General features: G+C 40.7%; 2 protein-coding genes across 6 annotated transcripts in view; one reads left to right on the top strand and one right to left on the bottom strand.

Moving 5' to 3' along the window:
* Positions 1–22472, bottom strand: part of mcph1 (microcephalin 1) — a 49793-nt gene that overhangs the window by 11588 nt on the left and 15733 nt on the right. For 3 of the 5 annotated variants that reach the window (XM_021580958.2, XM_036960422.1, XM_021580959.2), the window contains exons 9-13: positions 21213–22391; positions 20478–20599; positions 16101–16138; positions 15782–15944; positions 15505–15582 (exon numbers count right to left, since the gene is read on the bottom strand). In XM_021580958.2, coding sequence (XP_021436633.2) covers positions 15505–15582; positions 15782–15944; positions 16101–16138; positions 20478–20599; positions 21213–22391 — 1580 coding nt within the window. Of the gene's footprint in view, positions 1–15504; positions 15583–15781; positions 15945–16100; positions 16139–20477; positions 20600–20730; positions 22392–22472 lie in introns of those variants that run through there. The other 2 variants (XM_021580960.2, XM_036960423.1) reach the window with 2 other exon arrangements.
* On the top strand, positions 1103–14913 carry LOC110502712 (angiopoietin-2). The gene is made up of 9 exons (XM_021580961.2): positions 1103–1787; positions 5250–5405; positions 6555–6676; positions 6953–7191; positions 8729–8856; positions 9248–9349; positions 9515–9681; positions 12189–12319; positions 13079–14913. Exons 1-9 carry the CDS (start codon positions 1506–1508, stop codon positions 13237–13239), a joined length of 1488 nt encoding a protein of 495 aa, XP_021436636.1. The 5' UTR covers positions 1103–1505; the 3' UTR covers positions 13240–14913.

Raw genomic sequence — 22472 nt, forward strand, 5'->3', positions numbered from 1 at the left:
AAAATGTAATGCCTATACCCCCTCCCTAAGAATAAATAATTATCAAACCATGCTTGAACTCCTGAATAATCACAATATTGTATCAGTATGGACAAAAAGGCTCCACTGTTGTTTTTAAATATGATTTGAACCTAGGTCTGGGCTCAAATGACTAGGCTATTTGGGGCCGTTTTTTCCTCATGCTACTCCATGATAGTCTGAGAAGGATTGAGACAGGATGCAGGGAACACAGCCGCCCTGACCTGAAACATCCTCTAAAATCAAAGGTGGGAAAATCGTGAGGGGAACGTGGTCTGGCGACAGCCAGGCACCATTGAAGATTGTAATCGAAAGTTAACTACAGCACAATAAGCTAATATTCAGGCTACATTACCTTAGCTTCAGACATGGCTACTGTGTAGTATGATTCTGATGGTTCCCCAGCTGCCCGTCTACAGTTGCCAGGATCAGAGGATGGATAAAAAAAATGTATACTTTACAAAAAGGACTAGATGAAGAACCTTTACTTCATTCCCACACGGGGGGGGGGGGCAGGCAATCTGCACAACAGGGCTCTGTGAAGCCAAGATAAGTCTATTTTAAGTCACATTAAAATTGAGATTTAGCATCTTATCATGATGACATGAAGTGGAAGGATGAGCTTTATTAATGTCCCCAGAACCCCAGCCAGATACTCGTCTCCCTCTGTAAACATACTGGATCTCACCCCTACATGTGTAACAAGATCCAGATACAACCCAGAGTTGGAGAATGACAGGAAATAAGAGCTAATGTTTTTTATGACTGAGCAAAGAGATCGGAATGGGATGTGACAGAGAAAAGGCTCTCCTTCCTTTAACATTCTCACTTAAACAAATGCCTGTGCTTTGTCGTGGGGAAAAAAATATTTACCACGGTTGAGGATGGACATTGCAATTCCAGACTTTACTTGAAGGAAGCTGCATCCTGAATAGATGTTCGGCCATCGGCTTGTGAGAAAACACAAATATGGGTATTGTTGTTTTATCCTCTCTGCCCTTCTCCCTGACCTGTTGATGAAGTTCTATCCCAGGCAAAGATGAGGATATGGTGGGAAGTGTTTAATTAGTGCATCTGCTCCTGTGTGTGTGTGTAACAAGTGGAGTCTACACATTGCTTCTTCCAGCCTAGCAGCTCTTCACGGTGACTGGCTACAGGGATATAGGGGGAGGGGCCTTGCCATTACTCCCATAGCTAGTAACCAGAGGGCCAACTGCAGCTGAAATCAAGAGGCTGGAGGCTTAGTGAAAAAGGGGGAAACGTGCAGTCTAGGAATGACACCATCTACCCGGCATACCCACTGACTGTATCCCCTCCTCCTGCCTATAAAAGAACCTGCAGAATTGGACTGTATGCACTTCGATATTCCAGAGGATAGCAATACAACTATATTTAACCTCGAAAAACATTCAACTGAAAAGGCAGTGACCCAAAAGGAGAGCTTGGGTAACATTTTTACAATAACATTTTTGTTTTAATTCTTATAAATGTTTTATGTTGGCTTACTGGTGGTCTTGAGTAGCTGCCTGGCCCTGGGGGCAGGCTACAGGAAAACTCCAGACCCAACAGCTGCTAAGAGACAGTACCAGATCCAAAATGGCCCGTGCAGCTACACCTTCCTGCTGCCTGAGCAGGACAACTGCAAGACCCCAAGCAGCACCTACACCAACCTGGTCCAGAAGGACGATCCGGCAGAGTATGATGAGTCGGTCCAGAGGCTAGAGCAACTGGAGAACATAATTGAGAACAACACACAGTGGCTCCTCAAGGTAAAGTCTTCTGCTTGACGTCACACAGCAGCTTCTCCACTGGGAGTGCAGGTCTGTGTTCAATGCCGTCTCACACCTATTCCCATGGTATTATACTTTTTTGGGGTCCCTCTATCTTGTATGATATTTTACATCCCTCCAATTTGTATGTTGTGTTACTTGCATGTCCAGGTACACTCTGGTGTAGTGCCTGCATTTAAAACGTAACAAGGAACTTGGTTCCAGATAACCCGTTGGGTGCTGTGAACCTTTCAGAGATTAAACATTTAATGAATGGTTCTGCTGCTCTGCCGTCATGTTACGTCAACTTGAGATAAAGAGACCGCAAGTTTTTGCAGCCTTTGGTATAGAGGTATAATTTGGAAGGGGGTTGGGGGGGACAAACTGACCTCATTATGTAGCCTACTGTGCAGAGGTGATGTTATTTAGTGTCATGATTTCCCACTCTGCACAATATTATTAAGAAGTTGCTTTCTATAGGAATGTCTCATTTCCCACCCTGTCAGAAAAGATGAGTATACACACCAACTTTTCAGTGATGTGCAGACGCATTATACTCCAGTCACCTTTGTTACTGCAAAGAAGGCTTTGAAAGACTAATTTAGATTTTTAAAATGTTCCTTGTAAGGAAGCAGGCAAGTGAATTGTGACATTGTCCTACTATTTGAAGGGGGCATCTTCACATGGATTCAGTCTTGAGCAATAAGAAAGCGAATGTGAGCCGAAGTAGGGAGAAAGTAGTCTGTGTCACAGAAGCAAGGCTGTGGTGGCTCTGAGTGGGTGAGAAGGGCCGAGTAGTGACAAAGTCTCTACACAGGTGCCCAGATGAAAGATCTGCGCATCCCTTTCAGCACTACTGAGCCATCACTTGTGTGAAAGGAACGGGCTCAGGCTCCCCTACATTCTTTCCCACTCTTTAGAGAGTTTGATTAATGATGAGGTCTATAGAGCTCTGACAAGACAAGCACAACTCATTGCCTGATCACACAGCTGAAAACCAAAATAAAGACCCTGGCCTGAATCATTCCACCAGCTCAGTCAGCTGCTACTAAGCATTGGGGTCCCTAGACCTTTTGTCATTGCCGTTTTATCAGAGCAGAGTCACTGCTTAAGAACACTTTATTTAGAATAATGTAGGCTTTGATGCTTTGAATTTGGCTTTTAAGGTAAAGACAGCAACTTTTCAGCTAAGGACAGTGATTGGGCTACTGTTTTAATAAGATGCCATCACACCGGAAGAGTTTAAATACCTAGAAATGAAGTGGTTCAAATAGTGAATCTCTAGTCTTTAGACTCCATAAATGATCCTTCATTCAGTTCGTTAAGCATTTACTGCCTCACAGGCTTTTATCCTCCAAGGACAGATTTGTTACGTGAGATACATTTGCGTAACTGTGCTAAAATCTCAAATCAATTGACATGCATGATTTATGCTGCATAAAAGTCAGAGTAACGTGTGTTTGCGGTTAGGATTCGTCCCAAAGTGACTACCCCGGAAGGATTAGAACTTTGTCATTAATATCCATCAAGGAAAGAATTGCAAATACTTAATTGATTGATGTAAAAACAAACATTAAGTGAGCGGAACTAATCTATAGGAGCTCTGCAAAGGTTAAGAGACTCTCCTGGTAAAAATTAGGTTGACTCAATGCATCCAGAATTCTGGAGGTATTGTAAAGGAAAAAGTAAGCTATGTAATAGGGTCCTTTCATGCACATTACTACTACTACTAACAATTAACAAGCCTTATCCAAAATATAAGTATACATTTTCCTAAAACATTGCTAATGAAAAAACACTTGAAATTACCCTTTAAACAGGAAATATTTCCTGACGTGTCAATTTCATACACTACAGCTTGTCGGTATATTGGCATTATACGTAATAACATAGGAAAAAGGTCTTCCTTTGAACTTCCCCATGTAAGACCGAGTCGAAGACAGAGGAAATCATTGTACATCAACTGACGAAAATACTATTTGTGAGAGCCGAGGTAATACCTCAAAATCTTGCATTGTCTCACTCTCAAAATTGGAAGACAGGATGAGGAACTTTGCTGTCGTGCCGGTAAAATAAAATGTCAGTTTGCCGTCACGCTTTTCATGTGGGTGTACAAACAAGAATTCCTCGTGGAATACTTAAAGGCAGAAGTGGAGTAAACAACTGATTAGAACATTTGCAGTTAATGGAATGTCCCGCTCGCAGTTCCGATGACACACTCTTCCAGCCTCCACGTGCCTGTGACCAGGAACACAGACAAGATGGAAGTGGAGAAAGGAAGACAAACAAAATTAGCAATGATTGCAGCACTTGTCATGGCAAAAAGCAAAATATACTTCCCGTTTTAAAATTGTCCCAATAGTTTACCTTTTTGGCAGATGGGTATACAGCCTAATTGTTTACGCAAACAAAGATCAGAACGACTAGGCCTACTAACGCTACTAATATCCTCTTGCAGTATAAGACGCAGTGTCGTAGAGGATGCAACTCGTCACTCATCATTTCCATCCTGTTTACAAGACTTTCAGGCCTGATTGCCACTCAGGAACTCAATGCAGGAAAGAGCTTTATGATTGGGTTTGTTTTAAATCTGGCAGTTTCATTTTGACAGGTGGCTACTGGATAGGGGGACAAGACTCCTTTTAAAAGCTCTTATTTGCTCTAAAGAAAATTATACAGTGTGGGACAGACAATTGAGAAAAATCTTATTTCAAACTTTTCTACAGGTAGAAATGTTACAATTATGAGTTTGCCTTCACGATGACTTAACCAAACTCATGTGAAGGCTCAGTCAGCAGTAACATTTAACATAAAAGAGCCTTAGAGGTTGAAAAAGCATTCCAGTGCAGTCCCCATTGACAGTGATACAATTTGATATGACCAAAAATGACCATATTAAAAATGTTTAAATTTTCGGGAAGCTATTAATCCCTTGTGTAGATCAAATATGAATCAGCAGGGATGCTGGGAAAATATTCTCAGTCTTCCATTTTTGACCCCTCTGAAAAACAGAAGCACATGAACTTCCTGCCCCAATTTTTAGAGGCTTCAACATCATGTAATATAAACAGTTGTCAAAATTGCCTGGCCTGTCACCAGATAATTCTGCCCACTTGTACCGCTCAAGAGATTTCTAGGTCAGACACAAGGGGGAAAGCCATGAACTCCATGACAAGGCGGTAGTGCTTAAAAATAGTAATTCTAAAGAAGAACAGCCTATACTTTCACTGTGACATCCATATGGTAAACAACAATTAATTTGAACCCATCACAATGACCCAATAACTCTGCCAGGGGACAAGGCAGTAAGCTCCAATCTTTATGCCCTGTACGAAATATAACCACTCCTTTTCCAGCTCCCCTACCATTGCTGAGAAAACATGGACAAAGGCCCAATATCATGGTATATCACTTAAACCATCTCACTAACCTGCCTTCAACTTTTCTTCATCCTTACTGCAGCTGGAGAACTACATACAGGAAAACATGAAACAGGAGATGTTCCAGATCCAGCAGAATGCAGTGCACAACCACACGGCAGCCATGATAGAGTTCGGAACCAACCTGCTGAGTCAGACTGTTGAACAAACACGGAAGCTGACCAACGTAGAGGCGCAGGTGAGGACCTTTTACTTAATATAGTTTTGAAAATATATGCTAAATTAATAAAACATTCAAAACCCAATAGCCTACACCAAAAAAAAAAGTTATAAAAATTTGAAAAATATGAAAACAAATAAAATGCTGTCCAACATGGCCAGGATTTGCTGTAGCAAGTCATTGACCTTTTGTGAACGAACTACACAGCATTTCCTGTTATTAACGGCATTGTATTCCCACAAGAAAGGGCCTATCAATTTGTCATAATCAGACATCCGTCTGTTCAAAGCCACCAACACCAGGTCCAATAGTAGCCCGACACATACCCAACATTCATGTAAACAACAAATTGGCACAGGATTTTGCTGAGTTCAGTTCCTCAAACTGGAAAATAAGAGGGGGCTTTCTAGAACCAGGAGTTCAATACGTCTGTGAGGAGACTTTCATTACATTATACAGCCACTTTCACAGTAGATCCTACATCCCCTGACCCCTTTCCAACATATCTGTCCTTTATTGGAATTTGATTGTTCTGTTTTTTCCTGTTACGAAACAGATTTTTCCGACCATCTAGGCCTATGCACATTGTGCGCTTTAGAAAGTGAACCACAAAACTGTGTTTGCACATGAAGTGAGATAGAACTGTTACAAATCGAGTTTGGACTTAAATTGTAATCAAGTTAAGCGCTACTATTACAAGATAAGTGTACTGAGGCCCTGTATTAATATTTAGTGTACTGTAAATGTTTTCAGTGAGAGGGAAAAAACTAAACTAATGGCTGGCTGTGCACAATTTATTTTTTAACTGTAGCTGATCCAAAAGTATTGCAGTGAACTGTGGAATTGTTTGTGAAACAAATTACTCAAGAGAAAAACAGGGAGATGTCAGAATCCATTACATAATACCAATTTGACATTTTTTCTAACCAGGAAAGACCAAGTTTTCATTTAATCATACCATATCCCTAATTGAGAGAGTACCTCAAGGACAGGTTGTGAAATTACAGAAGTAAAATGACTTGTTAATTTGGTTCTTGCCAAATATTCAACATAATGACAAATCAAAATGGTGTTTACTTAATTTAATCTGTAAAGGGGTTGCAGCAATTACAAGCTCCATCTAATCTAAAATATAATAATTGTGGGAATTGTCTATTTAATCTTTAGGTAATAAATCATACAACTCGGCTCGAACGTCAGCTTCTTGAGAACTCTCTATCAACGAATAAGTTGGAAAAACAGCTCATTTTCCAAACAAATGAAATAACCAAGCTGAATGACAAAAACAGGTAAGGATATTTGTTTGCATTAACAAACTTCACTATTATTCAGGTGCCCCATCTCTAAATCATGCTTCAACTAAAACAAGGCTACAAACACTAGACAGTAGCCTAAATATTTAGGCTAATATTTCCTGTTAAACACATTTTTGCCCAATTGTAGGCTTATATGTTCTGTTTCCGTAAAACAATTTGATTCTTGATATGAAATACTACAAGACCAGTAATGCTAACCAGCTCTGCTGCGAGTTGCTGAGCGTGTACCTTGCCCTTGTTCCTCCCCAGCTACCTGGAGAAGAGGGTGGGGGAGATGGAGGAGCAGAGGCAGATGGAGCTGAAGACGCTGAAGGAGGAGAAGGAGCAGCTCTCTACACTGGTACTGAGACAGACGGCTGTCATCGAGGAGCTGGAACAACAGCTGCTGCGGGCCACCACCAACAACTCTGCCCTGCAGCGGCAGCAACAGGAGCTGCTTGAGACCGTCAACAACCTCATCAACACAATCTCTATCCCCACAGGTGGAGGTGGGTGACACTATGACAGCGTCTGGTAGACTTAGGAGGGGGCTACATTGGCATCACTGATTAAGACCAGAATGCTATGGGCAATTCAATTTGTGTAGCGTAACTAATAAGCCACAGTTTAGTAAAATATAGATTGTCAACTGTTGATCAAATCACAACCTTTGAAAAGTCTTAGTATACTAGTATGTATTTACAGTGCCTTCGCAAAGTATTCAGACCCCTTGACTTTTCCACATTTTGTTAGGTTACAGCCTGCTTTTATCCCCTCATCAATCGATACACAATACCCTATAAAGACAAAGCGGAAAACGGTTTAGACATTTTGGCTAATTTATTAAAAATAAAAAACAGAAATATCACATTTACATAAGTATTCAGACCATTTACTTAGTACTTTGTTGAAGCATCTTTGGCAGCGATTACAACCAAGTCGTCTTGGGTATGACGCTACAAGCTTGGCACACCTGTATTTGGGAAGTTTCTCCCATTCTTCTCTGCAGACCCTCAAGCTCTATCAGGTCTCTCCAGAGATGTTTGATCGGGTTCAAGTCTGGGCTCTGGCTGGGCCACACTAGGACATTGAGAATTGTCCCGAAGCCACTCCTGCGTTGTCTTGGCTGTGTGCTTAGGGTTGTTGTCCTGTTGGAAGGTGAACCTTTGCCCCAGAGTCTTTAGGTGCCTTTTGGCAAACTCCAAGCGGGCGGTCATGTACCTTTTACTAAGGAGTAAAGTGTCTGGCCACTCTACCATAAAAGCCTGATTGGTGGAGTGCTGCAGAGATGGTTGTCCTTCTGGAAGGTTCTCCCATCTCCACTGAGGAATTCTAGAGCTCTGTCAGAGTGACCATCGGGTTCTTGGTCACCTCCCTGACGAAGACCCTTCTTCCTCAATTGCTTAGTTTGGTCGGGCGGCCAGCTCTAGGGAGAGTCTTGGTGGTTCGAAACTTCTTTCATTTAAGAGTTATGGACGCCACTGTGTTTTTGGGGACTTTCAATGTTGCAGACATTTTTTGGTACCCTTCCCCAGATCTCTGCCACGACACAATCCTGTCTCGGAGCTCTACGGACAATTCCTTCGACCCCATGGCTTGGTTTATGCTCTGACATGCATTGCAACTGTGGGACCTTATATAGACAGACATATAGCCTTTCCAAATCAATTGAATTTACCACAGGTGGACTCCAATGAAGTTGTAGAAACATCTCAAGGATGATCAATGGAAACAGGATGCACCTGAGCTCAATTGTGAGTCGCATAGCAAAGGGTCTGAATAGTTATGTAAATAAGATATCAGTATTTTATTTGTAAGAAATGTGAAAACAATTCTAAAAAACGTTTTTTTTTTTGCTTTGTCGTTATGGGGTATTGTGTCTAGATTGCTGAGGATTATTTATTTTTTTAATCAATTTTAAAATAAGGATGTAACAAAATGTGGAAAAAGTCTAGGGGTCTGAATACTTTCCAAAGGCACTGTATGTTAAAGTACATGTACAAATTTGCTGTATTATCAATTTGATCAGCCCTCCACTTTTTGCAGGGAACAAGCCTACCATGATGCAGGACACACCAACCACATACCCAGACTGTGCTGCTGTCTACAAGTCAGGAAACACAGACAGTGGAGTCTACTCACTGACCCTTTCCAACACTACACAGGAGATTAAGGTAGAATTAAACTCTTATGTTAATATTGGTCCTATTCAAGCTATAAGCTCCCAACATTAAAACAGAAGTACAATCACATGGAGACTAGTTAAGAAATAAGTTACATTTTTCAGCCAATCCTTTAATTCAGAGTAAATTCAAATGTTCTCAGCCTTTGGTTTGTTTTGTGCATGCCCGAGCTCAAGTAGGGATCTCCTTAGATACTTTTCAGTGGTTAGAGTTAGACTCTGGCACATCACTTGTTTTAAGAAACCTCCCATTCCATTCAACTAGACTGAGAGGGCACTGCTTTTGTCAAGTTTGCTGCTGAAGTCGAAAGTCCCTCAGTGTAGTCAAAAATCTGAATTTATTATCATTGATAGCTGGAGTAATCTATGTTTTTTGTTTGAAGGCTTACTGTGACATGGAGACAGAGGGGGGTGGATGGACAGTACTACAAAAACGATTTGATGGCCGTGTTGACTTTCACCGTACGTGGAAAGAGTACAAAATGGTGAGAGCTAGAGGAAATTATCCAAGTTCCACAGCACAAAGCTTAGATAACACTGCCAAGTGTCAACAAAGAGTGAAAAATGTTTTGTTAAAATATCTCAGAATGCAACTCAACTGTGATTGTGATTATGCTAAAGGTCAATCATTGTTTTATGTTCCTTCAAAGGGCTTTGGAAACCCTTCAGGTGAATACTGGTTGGGAAATGAGTTTGTTTCGATACTGACCAATCAGCACCCATACGTCTTGAGGATACAGATGATGGATTGGGAGGAAAACGCAGGATTCTCACTATATGACCAGTTCTCTCTAGGCAGTGAAGCAGAAAACTACAGGTAGGCCTAGGTTTCCTAGGTGTGGTGTCTAAATATAGGCTACATATGTAATATAAAAACAATGTTGGGGGAGTCTGTGTGTGGAGGACCATTGAATATAGGTGATCGTTTTTATTACTTTGCGATGTGGACTGAAATATATCATAGCTGCATAAGAGTCCATTAACATTACTATATCAAAACATTTTGAGTAAAGTATTAATGAAATGGTGTGTAAGTCATGTTCTTGAAAATCAACAAATGACAAACAAAACATTTAACTTGCCTGAAAATACACATAAATACAAAATGGGGTGGAAGGGTCACCAGTCCAAAACAAATGTGTTGCCATCTAGAAAATGTTTTGGATCTGTGACACAGAAGGCTAAAATGAATCAGTCTCCTAAACCTTCAATCTGTACCCCTAGACATCACCAGCGCCTGCTAGAACATAAGCCGATTTCAAGGAGAGAGCCGATACTTCCTTTCTATTTGAGCAGCAGACCTCAACTCAAGCACACTCCTGTTAATTCCTTTAGTCTCAAAGTATATCCAATGACAATTCTAGAGCCAGACAAAGCTGATTTCCATATAAATTATTTTTATACTGGAATTGAGAGGCCACAAAACAATGGAGGTCAGCATTGACATCAATATCTCATCACCTGCGTTAACATTTTGTACAGAATGAATGACAACCAAACCATTACAGGGCACTTCTTTCAGAAAACCCTGCTGCAACTTTCATGAGTCACTTAACATCCAAATGACTAGTGTGTAGACATAGCCTATTAGGTTCTCATGGAGCACAAGAAAGGTTAAAAAGTCAGTAAAAAAAATAAAAAGCAAAACGCATCTACAAATACAACCTCTCCTGTACATAGTTTACTGCTAGCAGAGTAAGGAATACATGGCAGACTCAATTCCAGCATTTCCCTTATATTGTAAAAAGATTCATAAAAAATAAACAGCACCAGTGAAAGTTGACACAGCTACTCTTCATTTTTACTATTTTCTAAATTGTAGAATAATAGTGAAGACATCACAACTATGAAATAACACACATGGAATCAAAATATATTTGAGATTCTCCAAAGTATCCACCCTTTGTCTTGACAGCTTTGCACAATCTAGGCATTCTCTCAACCAGCTTCATGAGGTAGTCACCTGGAATGCATTTCAACTAACAGGTGTGCCTTGTGAAAAGTTAATTTGTGGAATATCTTTCCTTCTTAATGCACTTGAGCCAATCAGTTGTGACAAGGTAGGGGTGGTGTACACAAGATAGCCCTATTTGGTAAAAGACCAAGTCCATATTATGGCAAGAACAGCTTAAATAAGCAAAGAGAAATGACAGTTCATCATGACTTTAAAACCTGAAGTCAATACGGAACATTTCAAGAACTTTTAAAGTTTCTTCAAGTGCAGTCGCAAAAAGCATCAAGCGCTATGAAACTGTCTCGCACGAGGACCACCACAGAAAAGGAAGACCGAGTTACCTCTGCTGCAGAGGATAAGTTCATTAGAGTTACCAGCCTCAGAAATTGCAGCCCAAATAAACGCTTCAGAGTTCAAGTAACAAACACATCAACTGTTCAGAGGAGACTGCATGAAACAGGCCATGTTTGAATTGCTGCAAAGAAACCACTACTAAAGGACACCAATATAAAGTAGAGACTTCCTTGGGCCAAGAAACAAGAGCAATGGACATTAGACCAGTGGACATTTGTCCTTTGTCTGATGAGTCCAAATTTGAGATTTTTGGATTCAACCGCTGTGTCTTTGTGAGATGCAGAGTAGGTGAACGGATGTGTGGATCCCACCATGAAGCATGGAGGTGGTGTGATGGTGCTTTGCTGGTGACATTGTAATTTATTAGAATTCAAGGCACCACAGCATTCTGCAGCGATATGCCAACCCATCTGGTTTGAGCTTAGTGGGACTATCATTTGTTTTTCAACAGGACAATGACCCAACACACCTCCAGGCTGTGTAAGGGCTATTTAAACAAGGAGAGTGATGGAGTCATGCATCAGATGACCTGGCCTCCACAAATCACCCGACCTCAACCCAATTGAGATGGTTTGGGATGAGTTGGACCGTAGAGTGAAAGAAAAGCAAACAAGTGCTCAGCATATGTGGGAAATACATGATTATATATGTTTTTTCATAATTTTGATGTCTTCACTATTGTTCGACAACGTAGAAAATAGTCAATAAAAACCGTTGAATGAGTAGGTGTGTCCAAACTTTTGACTGGTACTGTATATAATATATTTCCTTTTCGGGATGGTAAAACGTTTATTGTAAACTTAGACTAAAACCATATATAATGAAGAAAAGATAATGGAGCCATTATTTTTTTATAAGATCATCTTTGAGAACTAACAAACAAAATAATTGCCACCACTGCTGAAAAAAACCCAGAGGACAAACACTGATAAGTCATTCCCTAAACTTGGGTCTTTTGAGGAATGGCAGTTACGTACTTCCTCCTCACAGTGTATTTCTCCGTTTTCATTTCACAGAATACACCTTAAAGGCTACAGTGGCACAGCAGGCAAAATTAGTAGCCTTGGTCAGCCGGGAAGTGATTTCAGCACAAAAGATGCAGACAACGACAAATGTGTTTGCAAATGCTCACAACTGACAACAGGAGGTAAGGAACAGGTTAATTTGCAAATCACCGTAGAGTTTTCACTGGCCTTTATTAAGAAGATCAATTATTCCCTTCATTATTCCCTCCACTTGACCCCCCCACAAGCTTGGGTACTTCTCCCAGAAATCTGCAAGAAAGTTAAAAGACCTCTTGCTTTTTCTTTCTGTTGCGGGGTCAAGGTTCTTGAGCAAAATTAGCTCAGAGTTAATCACTGATGAGTTCATTTGGGAATTCTGCCCCTGCAACTGCTGACATTAATAGTCTGGGAACTGAGGATTTTTTCCCCTCCCTCTCTTGGAGCTCAGAATAGAGGTCCTGCTCCATGCCACTGACATTTGGACTGCTTTGGGGCCAGACTTGGACTCCTTCAGTGTATCGGTGTCTGCTTACTTGACATATGAGAGGGTCTCCCCCAAATGAGAGGGTCCCCTCAGAGGTCTTGCTCAGAGGAATCCCTCCACCTCAGGGAATTGTTTGGGATAACCAGCTGCATATTAACGAAATAGGACTAAGATGACAGACACTCGGGGGGAATGACCTAGACTAGCTTGCCCTCCATGTGATAACAATCCAGACCTTCCCATTTAACTCAACAAAGAGGTACAAAAGTGTGCAAGTTTGTTGTAATGTGATAATTCAAAGTATCACTGTTAGACGGAGAAGCACAGTTACTCATTGGGCTTGTTGTCTTATAGACAATGCACCCGATGCACATCCTGAAAACCCTCAGACTGACAATCTCGTTTTCTGCTTTCCTAGGCTGGTGGTTTGACGCCTGCGGCCCCTCCAACTTGAACGGAATATTTTTCCAGCAGGGCCAGAACTCAAATCGATTCAATGGAATCAAATGGTACTACTGGAAAGGCTCAGGCTACTCACTGAAGTCCACCACAATGATGATCAGACCAGTAGACTTCTGAGGCTGTGACAGAGACATGCCTCTCACAGACATGAATAGAATGGAGAGCAGAGCTCTGTCACTCTTGGAAACAACTACACAGACAAGACAGACAAACAAAAAGACCAAACAGACCGAAGTGCTCTATAACAGCAACCTCATCACTTCCGAACATTCCACAAGGGAAGGAACAATTAGCTTTGCTCCAACAAGTCTCATTTTATTTTTAAAAACTTTTGTACAAAATGGACAGGTGAAGACCAGCAGAAAAGTCTATGAACTATCTATACTCAGAAATATATGGGCTTTGGACTGCATAACCAACCAGGACAAGGCAGTCAAAAGATAACCCGTTGGAAATCTTGTATTTATAGCAAACTGGAACTGTGGTAGAGATAACAGTATTGTTTTCTATTAATAAGCATTACTATGGGAAATGTCAGTGTATAACACATTGCAAGGTTGACAAAGTTAATTTTGTAATAACGATATTTCACCCCATTAACATTTGATACAATGAATTGGAAAATAAGTTACATTTATAATGTAAAATAAAAATGTAACAGCCCTAATTTTAAAAGCAAAGAAAACTAGGGTACAAAGCACAATACTTCATACATATCAAATATGAACTTAATGCAAAAAGGCAATCTGTAATGAATCTACGGCTTTTCTTCCTTACAGGAATTGTACATACTCCGTGTCTTCAGAAAGTACTCATACCTCCCTGGTATTTGTGGTTGAATGTGTTTGAAATTCACTGCTCAACTGAGTGTCCTTACAGATAATTGTATGAATGGGGTACGGAGATGATAGTCATTAAAAAAATCATGTTAAAACACTATTATTGCAACTTATGTGACTTGTTAAGCACATTTTTACTTCTGAACTTAATTAGGCTTGCCATAACAACGGGATTGAATACTTATTGACAAGACATTTCAGCTTTTCATTTCTAATTCATTTGTAAAAACATAATTCCATTTTGACATGAAGTATTGTGTGTTGGCCAGTGACACAAAATCTAAATTTAATCCATTTTAAATTTGCACTAAGACAACAAAATGTGGAAAAAGTCAAGGGGTGTGAACACTTTCTGAAGGCACTGTAAATTATTTAATAAAAAATGTATAGATGGTTCACAAAATGTATTAAAATCAATGTGATAACTGATCGGCATGTTACTCAAAACATGTCATCAATGTCAATTAACCTAATTATGCAAGCAAACGTAATATCAATTGCAAATCCTAGTGTGTTCAACTTTTTCCATGATTACTTCGACTTCCACCTCTTTTGCCTGACTTAGACTACATACTCTCATGACTCCAATCTGTACAAGTTATCCAGTACTATGGAGCATATCTGCTTATATTTATCAATCTAATTTAATTGTTTTATTGTAGAAATTTGATTTATGGTCATAACTTATTCAATATACTTCACCCATTGTTTTGTGAACATTCGGGACCACGAGTTAATTTTCACTTAATTATTCTAAGTGACTTGTGGTATGAGTAAGATTAGTCTATTTGGAACTTTTTCTATGTGGAGTATGGATAATGTTTTTGTCAACGGCAGGAATGCAAACAAATAGACTTTAGAACTTAATTCCAATCATGTTGAAACTACAACCTACAGTTCTTATGTTTTCATTCTGCTTTAACACAAAACATAAAATACTTGTTTTAATGTCTGATGTGTCATATGCCTCTGCTTTAAAAATGCCTTTAACTTTCAATTCAGTTAGATTTTCTGCAAATATCAGACATTTTTCAGGAACTGCCGGGAAGCTATTTACCTCAACACAATCCACAAGATAGAGGAATCAGCACAGACGGAGTATGTGTCAGGTAAAAATGCTGATTGGACCCCATCAAAAAAGCCTTTAGGGAATGTGTGGATTGTTATGGCCACCACAACAGAACTGTGTGTGATTTCAAGAGGAAATGTGATGAGACATATTCTATACCAAAACACCCCTTCCCCTTCACAGATGCAGGACAAAGATTCATGAATGGAGGAGGACAGGAAGAGGCAACATCCACATCTGACACAGGATGCCGGAGTAAAAAACAACCGCCTTAAATTAATGAATGGCAATAAAATTAGCAGGTTTCCAACCCACTTCCTTCTGTTTGGAATTCCAGGTCTATGATAGTCAAAAAGATGGTAAACTGACCAGGCTATTTCATTATAAAAGCATAGATTTAACCAATTTGACCCCAAGGGCTATGCATTTAGATGTGAATGGTATACAATATTAGCAGGATCTTCAGTTACTTACAGATGCTGCTGGAAACTGATCTGAAAGTTCATATGGTTCTTCTGGAATCCATTGTCTTTGCTCCAAACACCACAAAATCTGTTGAGGGGAAAAATACTAGAGTTTACCATTGGCCAGAATTTTTGAGCTGTGGAGTTTATGGATGGCAAAATAATGTGTAATGTACAATCTACTGTACAACGTGTGCTAAACAGTGTTGTGTTCTTCAACTAACACTCAAACCATCTAAAATTTGCTAATTCACGTTGCCAAAGACCCACACAAATAACATACATACCCACTCAAAAGAGAGGATCCAACAGCCACGGGCAATGCCCAGGAGAATGTTGAGGGTCCGGCGGTGGCCCCCTGACACCACGTGGGTAGTGCTCTCACACACCTGGGCCACCACTGAGAACCCACCCAGAGCTCTGACCACCTGGGTCACTGTGTGCTGCTTTCTGAAGAACCAGAGGAGAAAAGAGGAAAACCTGAAATGAGATTTCTAAATACCTAGGTTAGTAGGTTGAGAAGGCAAAGCATTGGATTCAACAAGACACTATCAAATGTTACGCTGTCCAAAAAGGTGGATGTGTCCTAAAACTGGATATACTTACTCGGTGGGCATGCTTGTCATAACTAACGTCCTTAGAGTCTGAAATGAAAAATCAACCAAATGTAAACCAATTATATGCACTTGAGAGTACATTAGCATGGAGTGAGGTTCAATACAAAGTACACACCTAAAAATGACCATGGGATAATAGCATTGATAAAGGCTTTCAGTTTTCAATAGTTTCCTTATTGCTTTCCAAGGTTGATATTGAGGGGCAACACAGTGGTACAGCTCTGGATAGGTAAACAGTATCTCGCTCATTTTCACACAAAAAACACCACATGCAGGATATCTGCATATTTGATGTGTGAAAAGGAAATGAAACCCAAGGCCATGAACAGTGATAAACAGGCTGGAGAGCACCGGTATTGAAATATAATTGTAGGTTAGTGTGGTTCTGTCCCATCCATATCATGTACTGATGCAGTGCCGTGGTCCCCCACACAGCAGGCCATCAGCACTGAACACCTGAGCGCCAGTTAGAAAGACTGACAGGGCGACCAGGCTCTTTCCTGTCAGGAACCGCTCTCCAGTCCCCGAGCAGGAAGTCTGGGGTGAAGGCCTCCTGAGTAGAGGGCAGCCAAAACAACCCACCAGTACACAGCCCCATATATGACTGCTTTACAGGCATAACAGGGTGTCCGTGACATCAATATGTGGCCAGGTGTGATCACTAATAAAAAGGTTGCTTGTTGCATATTAGCAATGCGGGGGTTGGAAACTGGCAGCATACGGCAGGGGCCGAGCTAGTTTAAAACAGGCATTAGGATGAGAAGAAGCTAACACAGTATATTGACTGAGCTGAGGTTTGACATTTTATCCGAGGGCTGTCATGACTCAAATAAATAACTTAGTTAGAAATACTAAATAATTCACCTTGCCCAACCCCATTATAGAGAAGTCCTTGCTTTTCATTTGAAGGTTTTCAACAAGAACACCTAGAGCCTCCGTGACAAAATAACCTTTTTGATCTACCATCCCCAATAAACTCAGCAAAAAAAGAAAGTCCTCTCACTGTCACTGTGTTTATTTTCAGCAAACTTCTGTAAATATTTGTGTGAACATAAGATTCAACTACAGACAAACTGAACAAGTTCCACAGACATGTGACTAACAGAAATTGAATAATGTGTCCCTGAACAAAGGGGGGGGGGGGGGGGGGGTGTCAAAATCAAAAGTAACAGTCAGTATCTTGTGTGGCCACTAGAAGCATTAAGTACTGCAGTGCATCTCCATCTCATGGACTGCACCAGATTTGCCAGTTCTTGCTGTGAGATGTTACCCCACTCTTGCACCATGGCACCTGCAAGTTCCCAGACATTTCTGGGGAGAATGGCCCTAGCTCTTACCCTCCGATCCAACAGGTCCCAGATGTGCTCAATGGGATTGAGATCCGGGTTCTTCGCTGGCCATGGCAGAACACTGGCATTCCTGTCTTACAGGAAATCACACACAGAACTAACAGTATGGCTGGTGGCATTGTCATGTTGGAGGGTCATGTCAGGATGAGCCTGCAGGAAGGGTACCACGATGGACCCTCCACCGCCAAATCAATCCCGCTCCAGAGTACAGGCCTCGGTGTAACGCTCATTCCTTCGACAATAAAAGCGAATCCGACCATCACCCCTGGTGAGACAAAACTGCGACTCGTCAGTGAAGAGCACTTTTTGCCAGTCCCGTCTGGTCCAGCGACGGTGGGTTTGTGCCCATAGGTGATGATGTTGCCTGTGATGCCTTACAACAGGCCTACAAGCCCTCAGTCCAGCCTCTCTCAGCCTATTGCGGACAGTATGAGGACTGATGGAGGGGTTGTGCATGTAACTCGGACAGTTGTTGTTGCCATTCTGAACCTGTCCAGCATGGGTGATGTTCAGATGTACCGATCCTGTGCAGGTGTTATTACACGTGGTCTGCCACTGTGAGGATGATCAGCTGTCCGTCCTGTCTCCCTGTAGCGCTGTCTTAGGTGTATCACAGTACGGACATTGCAATTAATTGCCCTGGCCACATCTGCAGTCCTCATGCCTCCTTGCAGCATGCCTAAGGCACATTCACGCAGATGAGCAGGGACCCTGGGCATCTTTCTTTTGGTGTTTTTCATAGTCAGTAGAAAGGCCTCTTTAGTGTTCTAAGTTTTCATAACTATGACCTTAATTGCCTACCGTTGTAAGCTGTTAGTGTCTTAATGACCATTCCACAGGTGCATGTTCATTAATTGTTTATGGTTCATTGAACAAGCATGGGAAACAGTGTTTAATCCCTTTACAATGAAGATCTGTGAAGTTACTTGGATTTTTATGAAATATCTTTGAAAGACAGGGTCCTGAAAAAGGAACGTGTATTTTTGTGCTGAGTTCATAACACATCCAAAATCCCTATACGAATGCACATAAAGGGATTCATTGGTGAAACAGTTCTCAAATTTCTTAAGTAAAGCATGGCATGGTTTGTGTCATTAATCACAAAGGATTGTCCTTAGCTCAGTGCTGAAATAAGTTAATCTTTAAGATGGACATAAACCATCACCAATGTGATGACGCTGATTAAGTGTAGCAATGTTGTGTGCTACTGAGCAAGAGAATGCTTTTCAGACATCAAAACAAGGCCACGAGGACTTTGTTAGAGGGACAACCCTAAAGCACTAGCAGTTCTATTCACTTTTCACTTATTCAACAAGAAACAAACTACAAGGAATTTCAGCAGCTACGTTTTAATGGTTCCTCAAGGGGAATTTTTGGCTTCACTTATGCAATTGACATGTTCTTGCAGCAGTTGAAGAATGGGTCCACACTAAATAAACATGAGACAAAGAGTTGGTGAACTGTTGCACCAGGCTCCATTTCAATGTGCCTCACACAAATGAAGGAAATTCTTTTGGGTATGACAAGGTCCCCTTGATGGTCAGTCTATGCAAACTGAAATGACTCAGGCCCTATTCATACAGTGAAAGAGGTCAACTTCCATAGGCCCTTGTCCTAATCCATCTGTGGGTCTGGGATGGCCAATTATAACTGAAAAATCCCCTTTGAGAGTACAAAAATCTGATTACAACTTGTCACAATTGAACAGTGAGTTAATTTGCAAAGGCAGTGCATAGAACATTTTCAATCACAAGGTTAGGCTGCATGCTATGAATAAAGTGGTTATGACATATTTCCTGAAGTTCTTTAAGGACACATACACAATGCCATCGTATAGAGCCAAGTACTCAGGTAAAATTAACTAATTTCTACTTTAGGCCATCATACACATGCTGAATGATACACATACAGGACAACTAGCTGTTAAGGGTACAAAGTACACATCAGATGCCATGCTTCATCAACCCAAACAACTTTTCACCAAATATGAGTTATTTTACAATTACTTTTAGTGAGTATTAAAATCACTATGAGTAATGTCTCTAAACTATTTTACAAAACCATAGATTGTCTAGATTTGGTACGTATGATACTGTCTAAAGAACAAAGAGACTAAAAGCAGTTTCTGTCATGGCTGTTGCACTTGCACATAACTTCTTTCCACTTTTGGTAAGACTACCTTTGTCCAGATGCTGAGGGGGATGGAGTCTAATCCAAACAAAGCACTCCATAACCTCATAATGAGTGCTCTTCTTCCGTGGGCTGTTCTGTGAAGGTTGCACCTGCAACCTAGCACAGAAAACCAATACCATCTTTCACAGTTGTAAAACAGGTGGCCAGTTTTCCAGACCCTGCTAAGTAAACCATTTTCTGGAATTAAAAATAAACTAATTTGGGGGTAGAAGTAACATGACAGTGTTATAGTCAAATCACAATTAATAATTTTAACTAATATTTAATCTCGATCATGTAACGATGAAAGAATATTATGCATTCTGCAATACAGTTCACATGGGAATTCAAACAAGGTTCATAGGGAAGATGAAAGACATTTTCACCATAGTGTTAAAAGCTGAAGTTTTGTTCAGGTTGAGAGAACACAAAGACTGAGCCAGGTGCATCTTCACAGACAAGGATGTTGTGCTACCAACATGGAGGTAACACACAGGAACCCCTGAAGACTACACAGACAGAGCCCCCGTGGCAGCAGCTTCAAAGACTACCCATGAATACTCATGCGTGTATTGCACACTTTCTGAGCAGCTGTATTCAAAAGGAATGGAACACAAAGGCAAAAAGATGCCTGTTCCTCCACAGCTTGGTTTTACCAAGAGATAGAGGACAAGTTTAAAGTTTAGGTTTCGTATTTAATTCACAAACTGTCAGGTTAATCGATATCTAAGAAAAAAAATCGAAACCATAACATTGTTGAAAATGCTATTGTATGTTTATAGTCTGTTTAAATGCTGGGCTATAACAATTACAGCAAACACCACAACAGCAACTTAGATGGTTACCTTTGTATTTTTGTCCATGCTCTTCTCCACCACATTGACTTGTCCTTTCTGTTTGCTTAAATTGTCAGAAATTGTGTCCGTGACACCAGCTGTTGCAGCATATGCAGTTCCTCTGCCTACAACTGAAAACGTTGAAAACGTTACAAAACAACACACAGGTGCATTTTCTTCCTGCTGAATGCTGATTCACTTGTGTTTGTGTGTTTACGGCTATCATGCGAACAGATATTGTCAGTAAGGTTATTCTGGAATGAAAGGTTAACATCTGTTTATTAGAGAATGTACCGTCACATCAGTATTAAAATAGTTCATTTAATACATTTTCCAATTGTGCTGGAATGACACGGCTATACTAAAACTTAAACATTCACACTATGATTAATTTACATGGCTAAACATTTTCCAATATGAAAGTACATATTTTCAGCTTTTGCTTCACAAAATACTGATCAAGGTAATAATTCTGATGTGGCTAATAAGTGCCGTTGCTGTGATAAAACCCCAGTTTGGGACACTTGCAGAGAAAAGATTGTAAACATTCATGTGGATAATGAAACCATGAATGACCACAGTACCAATTTCACAGCACATTATTACTACCAGAGAGTCTAAGGTGTTTATGTTGATCAGTTATATTGATTAGTAAAACACTCTTAAATGCTATTGCATTGATTATATTGATGACATGGTAACATCCCAACATCTTGTAATATTTAGGTTTTAGAATTCACATACTTTCCAAACGTGGGCTACTTTTCCCTTTATTGTCCTTGTGCCGAGGTAGGATATATGAACTGTTTTGCTTATCTAGTGATTTTTTGGCCGCTGTCAAATTTGGTTTCCAAAGTTGTGTGGGATCTGTTGACGCGATCTGCTTCTCAGGGGCACAAGTCAGTTCATCGGTGGAGTCTTTAGGCACTCTGGAGAATGGCAATGTGCTTTGTGCACTTCTTTTAGTCACCGTTTGTTTTGTATTATTGTCCTCTGAGGATGCAAGTCCTTTTGTATCCTGGTGTGGGTGCTCGTGTTGAGACAACATGCTGCTTACACTGCTGGACTCTTTTACACTTGGCACCCCATGTTTTCTCTTTTTGGCACTGGCCGACTCAGACCCTGTGGTTTCACTCTTGCCCCTCTTCCGCTTCCCAGGGCTAGGCTGAGGCTCCAGTTCAAAGGGAACAAGAACATTTGACTCTGAGAGCAAGCGGGGCAAAAGGAGACTTTGTTGTCTCCGCGGGTTGTTAGCTCGAGAGAAGAAGTCCTCAAATACGCCATCATCATCATCATCATATGCACAGGAGGCGGCATTAGAGTCATTTGAGACAGTGCAAGATCTTGCCAAAGCAGGAAGCAAGGATTTTCTCAGTTGGCTCACTTTTGATTTCAGTGTGGTCATCTTTACGGACGTTTGATTAGGCACATTGGGGTTGTCTGGTAAAATTGTAGAAGAACGGCGACTAGAAATGCCCAGATTAACAGTTGGCTTACTTTCTGGAAGAGACTGTGGTGTTCTGCTTTTCCTAACAGGTGGTGTGACTTTTGACATGTTACTTCTGCTGGTTGATCGTCTATTTTTTCCCACTACAAAACTGTCAAACGTAAACACTGATTGCACACTATTGCTACCCTCCGGGAGGTCATCCAGGCATGGACTCTCTAAAGACCTGTGTTTCTTGATGCCATCACTTTTGATTGAGGTCCTTTTAGGATATTTGTCTTGTTTATTTGCTTTTTCTTTAGCCGGTGAATTGGGTAACGGACTTGTCTTTTGTCTCGGAACAACACTGCAAGGTGACATCGAAGGTTTCTGAAAGTCTTTCTTGTGCTGTATTTCAATGGTGTCAACATGTTGCTTCTCTCCATCTGTCTTATTTGAGCCAACAGATGCATTAAAATCCGCATCCGGTTCTTCATCTGCATAGGGAAAGATATGTCATTATGAGAATTAGAAAAGACACTGAAACTTATAGCATTATATAAATGACAGCGTCAATG

This window comes from Oncorhynchus mykiss, chromosome 23 (genome assembly GCF_013265735.2).
Source record: "Oncorhynchus mykiss isolate Arlee chromosome 23, USDA_OmykA_1.1, whole genome shotgun sequence".
NCBI classification, from domain to species: Eukaryota; Metazoa; Chordata; class Actinopteri; order Salmoniformes; family Salmonidae; genus Oncorhynchus; species Oncorhynchus mykiss.